This window comes from Lipophrys pholis (genome assembly GCF_963383615.2).
Source record: "Lipophrys pholis genome assembly, chromosome: 5".
Classification (NCBI taxonomy): domain Eukaryota; kingdom Metazoa; phylum Chordata; class Actinopteri; order Blenniiformes; family Blenniidae; genus Lipophrys; species Lipophrys pholis.
In genome coordinates, this window is record NC_137628.1 from 31929344 (window position 1) to 31939203 (window position 9860).

Below are 9860 nucleotides of genomic sequence, written 5' to 3' on the forward strand. Positions count from 1 at the left end.
GGGCGATCGTCCACACAGTGCAGCGTGTGAAGAGCCCGAAAACTTTCAATTTTTTTTAAACAGGTTCCAGAGTGGAGAAATGTTAAAACTCCAACTCGGCTTTGACGTTGGATGGACATGACACACATTTGCTGAAAACGATGATGTCATCGCCCCCACCTCGCGACCGGATATCCACGCAACCCTCTCGACTCCATCATCAAACAACAACAACAATGGCGGACTACCTGCTCCAGGTCGAGCTGTAGAAGCCACTAATGGTTTTTGGTTTTATAATGTGAGAAGTTGGATTCGTCGAGTTCTCAATTTTTTTTATGCTTCGTGTCTTCTTTTCCATTTTTGGTGTATTTCTGTATTAGCATTACGGTGCCACCTATAGGCCTGGCATATGTACTACATCATTTTATTTTAGGTAGTATTTATGGTGTTGCCTGGATGCAGATGTTCCCCGTGTGGATGGGAAACTTTTCAAGAACGCCGGCAAAAAAAAACATTTTGTTGGTCTCGTGTGGACGGAGACTTAGGCCCCGTTTACACGACAACGAATACGAGTGTATCCGCAAAACTTTCTTCACTTTTGGGGGGTCCGTTTACACGGCACCGGTGAAGGATTCACCGTATCCACAAAGTTTTCATACCGGCTCCCAAGGTGGAAAGATTCTTTCATGGTCTCTATTCCCTCCTGCAGAGACTGATGGAGGCCATGAGTGCTGTTACTGCACATGCACATGTCCCCCCCTCCCTCCTGTTCATCCACTTGTAAACAAACATGGCGGACCCATAGTGGTGTGACTCGCGGTCCGTATCATAGATTTATCGTCCAGATCAGTAGTTTTATTGTCGAGACTCACCCCTGATTGCATCCGAGACATCATCAGCCCATACGGATGTCGGGTTCTCTCCATTTTCTTCACGTTTATAGTGTATTGTATCGTCTGTGTAGTTTCATTACAAAATCAAGCAACGGCGCCCTCCAGTGGCCCGGCATACTAACTACATCGCCGTCTGTGTGTCTGCTGCTGCAGTGTAAACGCCCTCCTTTTTTTTTTTAACGGATTAGGTGTTGTCACGTGAAACGTTGTCGTGTAAACGGGGCCTTAGTCTCTCTGTACCAACATGTGACTCTACAGCTCCTCTGTAGTGACTCCATCACACTTTTGCCTACTTTCCACTGCACAGTATGGTACTGTGCGGTACGGTATGGTACGGTGCGGTACGGTGCGGTACGGTACGGTGCGGTACGGTACGGTATGGTACGGTGCGGTACGGTGCGGTACGGTACGGTGCGGTACGGTACGGTATGGTACGGTGCGGTACGGTGCGGTACGGTACGGTGCGGTACGGTGCGGTACGGTACGGTACGGCATGGTACGGTACGGTGCGGTACGGTGCGGTACGGTACGGTGCGGTACGGTACGGTGCGGTACGGTACGGTGCGGTACGGTGCGGTACGGTATGGTACGGTGCGGTACGGTGCGGTACGGTATGGTACGGTAAGGTAAGGTTAAAATGTAGGCGGGGTTGTAAACAGCTGCATTACAGCTTGGAAAGATTTGTCATTCCAACCAGCAGAGTCATGCTCCTCTCCTCCTCCGGTCTGAACCTCATCAGAACACCAGTGTTGCATAAAACGTTTTAAAAAATCGAGTTCACAAAACAACCCCTGTGCGTGAAGTGGCGTTTACAAACAACAACAGGAGGGTTTACAGGCGATGACATATTTATATATTGTAGCTTGTCCAGAGTGAAGATTGTCAGTGACCAATCAGCTGATGGAACCATACTGATGAGCTGGGTACCTCAATGGAGGGATAGTAACGATTGAGTATGGTACTTTCTGCACTGTACACAACTTTTGTCAGTGGAAACAAATGTAAACTTGCTCTAAACACTACACTACAAATGCTAGAAAATTAATCTCACTAAAATGGCAAAAAAAAAGAAGGAAAAGTGCAAAAAAAACATTTATTCTAAATTGTATATATTATTTATAAATTGAACTAAAGAAAATCTAAAAAATAAATTAAATGTTAGTGTTCTTTAGTGTTCTAATTTGGAGTACAGAAAATTCTAAGAAGATGTGTTTGTTTTATTGATCTTGTGGTTTTTATTTTTGGAGAAAATTTATTATGACCACTAAATCAGTTAATATTTTATTCATATTAATAATTAAATTTTAAGACTTGTGTTTTCTGCATTTTGACGGTTAAACTTGATTTTAATTTGGAGGAAGGTGGTCAAAATGTCTTGTTTAGTCCTAAAGGTTCCAGGTCTCTGGATTATATCCGAACTATAGCTTCCACGTGTCTTTGGCGCTGGCAGGTAACAGAAGCTCATGAACTGAATCCGGCCACCGAAGCGAAACGGGAACATTACAGAGAAAACAGCTGAATTTAGTTGTTTTTTTTAAAGAAAGAAGCGATGGTCTGTATCTCACAATGATTCACGAATTCAGCTCTGATCCATGAAATATAATGCTTTGACATCAGCATCAAAAATGCTGCAGAATGACACAAACTGGAGGATTGTTAGACATTTTAAACATCAAGTTTAGCAGAAAACAGTTGACCGTTCATAACGGAGGATCTCTTTACACAAAAACACAAAAAATAATCATCAATATTAAAATGCTGTAATTTTACTGGTCTGGTCCAATCAAGATCAAATTGAACTAAAGCAAGTTTCAAACTGTTTCTTATGCTTTTTCCTTTTCTTGACCTGATCAGCCAGCGGCTGAGTTGAATTCTAACATTCTATATCTGCTGTATTATTGAACGTGAATAACAACCCCACAGCATGAAGAGCTTTTTTATTTATTTATTTTTTTTAATAATCTGGATTTGTTTAATTTCTGTCTAATGAAGAAAACAAGTTCATTCTTTTGAATTACGGTCAGAATAAATCACATTTTGTTTCTTTCTTCCTCACATTAAAAACACATTGACTTCACGGTATTCCACGTGTTTTGCTGCTTTATGTTGAGTTTTGCAGTTTTCCTGGACTCGCTTCACTTTGTTGTTCCGAGGATAAAACCTGATTCACGTTTAGTTGTTTTAAAGCTTCTTGGAGATTTTTGTTGGAGTTCCTGCTTCTGGGTCACTATCCAGGGGGCGGGGCTTCCCGGGAGCTTTTCAGCCCATTGGTCGGCTGCGGAGCCGCGGCGCGCTGTGATTGGCTGGGAGGAGCGAGCCACGCGCGGGCCTGCCCGGTGAACGGAGGCCTCGAGACCCGCGTCAATGTGCTTGAGGGAGCCCGGCTGCACGCACGCGGGCTGCGCATCCCACAAATGGGCTGAATCCGCCGCAACTCGGAGCCTCAATTCATGTGGATATTTTCTCCTCCGGATCTCTGCGGACAGCGAGGAGGAGGATTTACAGTCCGGATCCACAACCAGGTCAGAATCTATTCCTCTTATCACATTGATCAAGTCTTTCTTTCTTTCTTTCTTTCTTTCTTTCTTTCTTTCTTTCACTAATTAAATAGTTTCGTATAAAACAGGTTTTACAATAAATCCCAATCTAATTTCTCGATGTAAATAAAACAAAACTCCACTGTGACTGAATGTGTGGAGGAACTCACGTCAGTCCAAAAAGTTATTCACTGTTTTCTTTAGCTTTTCTGGAAAAACCAACAAACATAAACAAAAATAAAAAATGTAAAACTTTTGCTGCAAAAGTTGAAAGTGAAATCAGCAGAAATGTTTTGAAAATTGAAGTCACATAAATTAATCATATCTGTGTTATTCTTTAAAGGACACCGTCTTTAGAGGGGATTCATTTGGCATTTTCACAATTTAAGATTCCTCACGTGAATAGAATAGAATTGAATAGAAATAAGTTATTAGTCGCAGAGATCCCAGGAAATTCTTTAAAAGACTTGAAAAGACTAAAGAGAACTCTGATAACATTAAATAATAGTGTTTATTATGGGCATCGCCCGAGAAGCTGAATTTTGAAACTAAAATATGGACTATAAATGAAGTGAGTGAGTTAAATTGAGGTGAAAAAGGATCAAACCGTCTCAGTCAGATTTAAAGGCTCAATAATGTCACTTTAAGGTCTCCAGCGGCCACTAAGTTAAACTGTGAGATATTCAATTAATTGAATGATAATGAACATGTGAGCGATAAGCAGCGACTCTGACTGAAGAGTAAAATGTGAAGCATCAGATGTCTGTTATGTTCCTTTTTAACACTTTTTACTGCGTTTCTCTGAAAAGTTCACGGACTCGAGGTGCTTCTTCCATTCAGGTATATTTACACATGAAGAGTGAGATATCATTAGACAAATAAAACACGCAGTTTTTCCAGTTGAATTTTCAGTATAAAATATTTCCTCCTGTTAGAAAGTTTTTATTTGTATTTTTAATCACAAGGAAAAGGTCCAACATTGATTCTTAAAGCTGATTCGGGAATTTATTTCGTTCTCGTCCCAAAAATCATATTTCAATTTATAATAAAAACTAATCAACGAATGTTACTGACACTTAATGTGTTTTTAATGTGTGTTTTAACTTTATGCTGGTTTCATCTGTTTCGTCTAAACTGTGCAGAATAATGGAGACTCTTCCTAACACCTTGTGGACTTTTACAAACTGGTTTGCAACATGTTTTTTTAGCGCGTTTCGTCCATAAAGAGAACTTTAGATTTGAATGGGCCACATAAGACTGATTTTCACGCGTGTTTGTCCCGCAGAGTCACGCGCAGCCGCGCACAGCTGAGCCGCGTCCACCATGATGTCTTACCTCAAACAGGCCCCGTACGGGATGAACGGGATGAACGGGATGAGCGGGATGAACGGACTGGGCCTGAGCGGAGCGATGGACCTGCTGCACCCGTCCGTGGGATTCCCCGGTACGCACGAGACACGGCGGCTCCACTCACATCACGTGCCCGTGTGTCCACTTCACGGATGGCTCAGGAGTCTCTCACATGAGGGCAAAGTTTACGTTCAGGCCCGGAACGAAAAGAGAAAAGAAAGAAAACAACAGCTTGAAAAAAGAAGAAGGAAAAACTTGGTAGATGTTGAGGCGCGGATCGAACTGAAGACTGCAACAGTCATTCCCTAAAATATCCTTTAATGTGATTAGAAAACAGTTGATGAGCAATTTCATTATTAACAATTAAAATAATAATAATAATAATAATAATAATAATAATAATAATAATAATAATAATAATAATAATAATAATAATAATAATAATATGAAAGGACGAGGCAAACAAGAGCTAAATAATTATATTATTGTAAGTGAGTAATAGTCAGGATATTATCTAACAGGAGTATTGAATATTGTGGAAGTAGTAGGATTAAAGAAGTTCTACTTCTTCCTACAACTTTTCAGACATGTTGATTTAAATACTTATTTGTTAGTAATAATGTTTGTTTCAGTCTAAATTGAGATTGTTGAAAGTGTTTTTTAAATTTGGTAAACATCAATCCTCTTCTGGGAAACTGAATTCATGTGAAATTATTTTAAAATGTGTCTTTTGGCAGCGGAGAAATGTTCTGTTGCTCTAATTCTCACAGTATAGAATTCCTTATGTTCGTCCAAATAAAATGCTCCAAAATGTCCGATGGCGCTTTTTGTTGGCGCTCAGGTGAAACATTAAAAAACACTAACATATGTGACAGAACCGCAGCGATCCTCCAGTTACATGTTGTGAACCGTCTCCCTCATTCCAAACGTTTTGGTCCCGCAGCAAACCCGCGGAAGCAGCGCCGGGAGCGCACCACCTTTACGCGCACGCAACTCGACATTCTCGAGTCTCTGTTCGCCAAGACGCGCTACCCAGACATCTTCATGAGGGAGGAGGTGGCGCTGAAAATCAACCTGCCGGAGTCCAGAGTGCAGGTCAGCTTCTCGCTTTCAACTTTCTCAACTGAACCACGTTGTGCTCAACTTTTGGATGGTAGTTCTATCTGAAGCGCGCTGTGCGTTTTGGAGACGCTCCTCCGAGGGTTTGAGGAGGAGGAACTGTTGTTCTGGTAGTTTGTTCCTCTGAGCTCAGAAGTCAGCACGGACCGTGTGAGATGCTTTTTGTCTTCTCTTCGGGCCTCTGGGAAATGTTTGATTGTCCGGAGGGAGAACTGGAGTAATGTCTGTACCGAGGGGAGAATTTGCGGCTTGTTCTACTTTTTTTAATTCTATTTCTTGTTGTTTGGGGGAAGAGGCCCCGGAGCGGCTCAGCGGGCCTCTGATGAGCCCGGAGCCGCAGCACCGCTGTACTTTCGGATTTCAATAAAAGTCTGTGACCCTGAAGACATTTTTACCTCCACACAACCGCGGGCCCGATGTGTCATCTGTGGGATTAAGTTCCCCAAATTATTTCTATCAATCGGACTTTTTTTTTCTAAATCCGTTAAAAGTCAGAATTGTTCCCATGGATTTCTGGGATTAGACACTTTTTTTCTTAAAACAAACAGAATTTTAAGTTTTAAGATTAAAGTCAAATAGTCAACTAATAAAAAGAGAAATACCAACGGAAATAGTTTAGAGAATAACCTTCAACCGGAGTTATTGTGTAGATCATGTCACTTGGTAATTTATTTTGAAATAGTTTTTTCTTACACAGTAACACGTGTGGTCATCAGCAACAGAATTGTCCTGAGCTTTTAGTCACAGTCGTGTGAATATACTCAGATTACTTTATACTATAATAATCTTTATTTGATTTTTTTTAAGTACGTTTACTGCAAATATAACAATGCATTAATTCAGTGGTTAACTATGTATAAACAGGAAGTTATAGTGAATTTCACAGAGTTTTTTTTTGATTGTACACATAAAGAAAAACAGCATCAAGACATTTCCTCTGATTATTAAGCTTCTGAGTGATGAAGGTTAAACTGACTTCAGTTGGTCTGGTGAAGCTGCAGCTCTAAGAAGAAAACTACATCTTACAAACTATAGTAAATGTCAATCAATCAATAATGTCAAAGTTTAATCAGATGTTCACTCATGGTTTCAACCACAAACCTTTGAATGAAAAAAAAATAAAAAAACTTTCAGATTGTTTACATTATTTTGAAAGAGTCAAGAAAAGATATCTGATGTTTGAAGCATTTTGATCACGAAATATATCTAAAAAGTTTTTTTTTTAATTTTAGCTGAAGAGTTTAAAACCGTGACAGTGATGTGTAAAAGTTCTTAAACATTGTAAGGTGCAGCGCCAAAGTAGCTTTCCTCAACATGAAATTCAAAATGAAAAGGGAAATGAACAAAACAAGTAAACAATAACATCTTAATCTACTTACCGCACACACACACACACACACACACACACACACGCACGCACGCGCACGCACGCACGCACGCACACACACACACACACACACACACACACACACACACACACACACACACACACACACACACATGAATCTGTAGTTATTTTCTTATTAGTTGTGGGGCTGTGGTTGTTATTGTGAGGAAAATGGACCTCAGATCCACCAGGACCAGTTTTCAACAGAAAGACTTCAGATTCGTTGTTTCAGCATTTCTGATGCTTCTAAAAGATTCTTTTGTAGTGATGAACAGAGTTTTATTTTAGGTTTTGTAATTTTGTTGAAGTTATCGTTTACAATGTGATCCTTGGTATAGAAATCTGCCACGAAACATAAATTCTCACAGGCATAGATAAAATACACATAAGCAGTAGATGAAGTGCTGTTTGTGGAGACTGTAGAGCGGGGGAGTCCAACATGAGGCCCGTGGGCCCAAACCAGCCCCATCCGGGGAAGAAAACCACAGAGCAAATGGTCAAATTTCAAAGAAAACTGATTTTTAATATAAAATTCTTAAGAGTAGCGGCAGAACAACACTGAGACCCGAGCTAAGACATCGCTGATGATGACACGAAAGCCTCCAAGCCACACTGTCAGGGGGAGTTTGTGAAAACACCCAGAATGCAACATTTCTGGGACGTCTCACTGTATTTGGCGCCAGAAGGCTTCATTCAAATTGGCTTCATGTTGATGTCATAGTGATTTTTCACAGTGATTGTTTGGTTTTCATCATGTATGCTCTGCACCACAACATAGAAACACTTTAAAGTATAAATGAAAATGTTATTATGGCACTATTTTACTGGTCTGATCTACTCCAGATGAAATCGGCTGCATGAAGTAAAACCTGTCTGACACTCCTGGTTTAAAGGACGATGAGGGGAAGTTTGAACTCCAGCGTCTCATCAGTGAGAATGTTACAGTGCCTTGAGTCGTGCTGCCGGCGGGTTTTTAAGTGTAGAAGTGAAGTGAATAGACTCCAGTGTCACCGTGGCTCCACTCTCCACTGGTTTTATGGACTTAAACTAAACCTGCATCCAGGCACAAAGAAAGTTCAGCGTCTTCATTTGAAAAAAGAACATCAGAGATTTTCCATCAGTTTCTCTGTGTCCAGATCATCTGGACTCACTAAACTCTCTACACACACTCTCTCTGACCTCACACACCTGGTGGGCGGGCCTCTACAGCAGGAAGACTCCACCTGATTGGTCAGATATGTGCTGAGTGCGGTGTGATGTGAGTGTTGAGCATGTTGAGGTGTGGATGAGTTGTTGTTCGGAGCCTCGGCTCCTCACACTGATCCTGTCAGAGGGAGGCACAGCCAGGAGGAGACGGTGTTTAGTTGCTGCCAGCCGGATCAGGTTTGACGGTTAGTGACCTTTTGACCTCTCCTCATTCCTCAGGTCTGGTTTAAGAACAGACGGGCCAAATGCCGGCAACAGCAGCAGCAGAGCAGCAGCAGCAGTGCGAAGGTGAAAGCAGTGAAGAAGAAGTCGTCTCCAACCCGAGAGAGCACCGGGTCAGAGAGCAGTGGCCAGTTCACACCGCCTGCAGTGTCCTCCTCCACCTCCTCCTCCTCCTCCTCGTCTTCCTCTGTGTCCACGGGCCTCGGAGGACCCAGTCTGATCAGCACCTCTGCCTCCGTCACTGCTCCCGTGTCCTCCATCTGGAGTCCCGCTCCCATCTCCCCGGCCCCCGCCCCGGCCGCTCTGCCAGACCCCGCCACCCCCACCAGCGCCTCCTGCATGCAGCGCTCCGTCTCATCCTCCGTCACCGGAGGAACGCCATCCTACCCCATGTCTTACAGCCAGACGGCGTACGGCCAGGGCTATCCGGCCACGGCGTCCGGCTCGTACTTCGGGGGGGTGGAGTGCGGCTCCTACCTCGCCCCCATGCACTCCCACCACCACCCACATCACCCACACCAGCTCAGCCCCATGACCGGCAGCTCCATGTCAGGACACCCGCATCACCACATCGGCCAGACCTCGGGGCACCACCACCACCACCACCATCACCCGCCGCACCACCACCAGGCGTACGGCAGCGCCGGCCTCACCTTCAACTCCACGGACTGTCTGGATTACAAAGAGCCGACGGCGGCTTCGGCCTGGAAGCTCAACTTCAACGCCTCCGACTCGCTGGACTACAAAGACCAGGCCTGGCGTTTCCAGGTTCTGTGACCTTCAGACCCGGCGGGGTGTTTCATCGCTCCAGAGCCTTGAACTGACCGCGGAGACACTGTGGAGAGTATTTTTGTGCAGAGCCTGAGAGCAGTGCACAGACATGTGAAGCCTTCGGGTCCACTCAGTTCCCAGCGGAGTCACTCGTCCAGGATTATTAGGTTCTGTCCACAACTCAACTGAGAAGAACCATTTTCAAGGCCTTGGATGGTGCAATTCCAATACCAAGAAGAATATTCCGAAGAGAACAAAACATCAGCTGTGATAGATTTAAACGACGGAACACGCTTGTTGGGTCGTTGTTTTTTGAACAGGAAGCTGCTATGATTTTCAGGTTGCCAACGTTTTTTCTCCTTGAGGCGGATCTGCTCGTCTTGTAGTTTGGAAACT

General features: G+C 43.3%; 1 protein-coding gene across 1 annotated transcript; it reads left to right on the forward strand.

Annotated features, from left to right (window-relative positions):
- Positions 1-4732: 4732 nt before the first annotated feature.
- LOC308109285 (homeobox protein OTX1 B-like) lies at positions 4733-9470 on the forward strand (the record flags this gene model as incomplete). Its single annotated transcript, XM_080462761.1, has 3 exons — positions 4733-4853; positions 5703-5854; positions 8691-9470. The coding sequence occupies 3 exons, from the start codon at positions 4733-4735 to the stop codon at positions 9468-9470; spliced, it is 1053 nt and encodes a 350-aa protein (XP_080318887.1).
- Between the last annotated feature and the right edge of the window lie 390 nt (positions 9471-9860).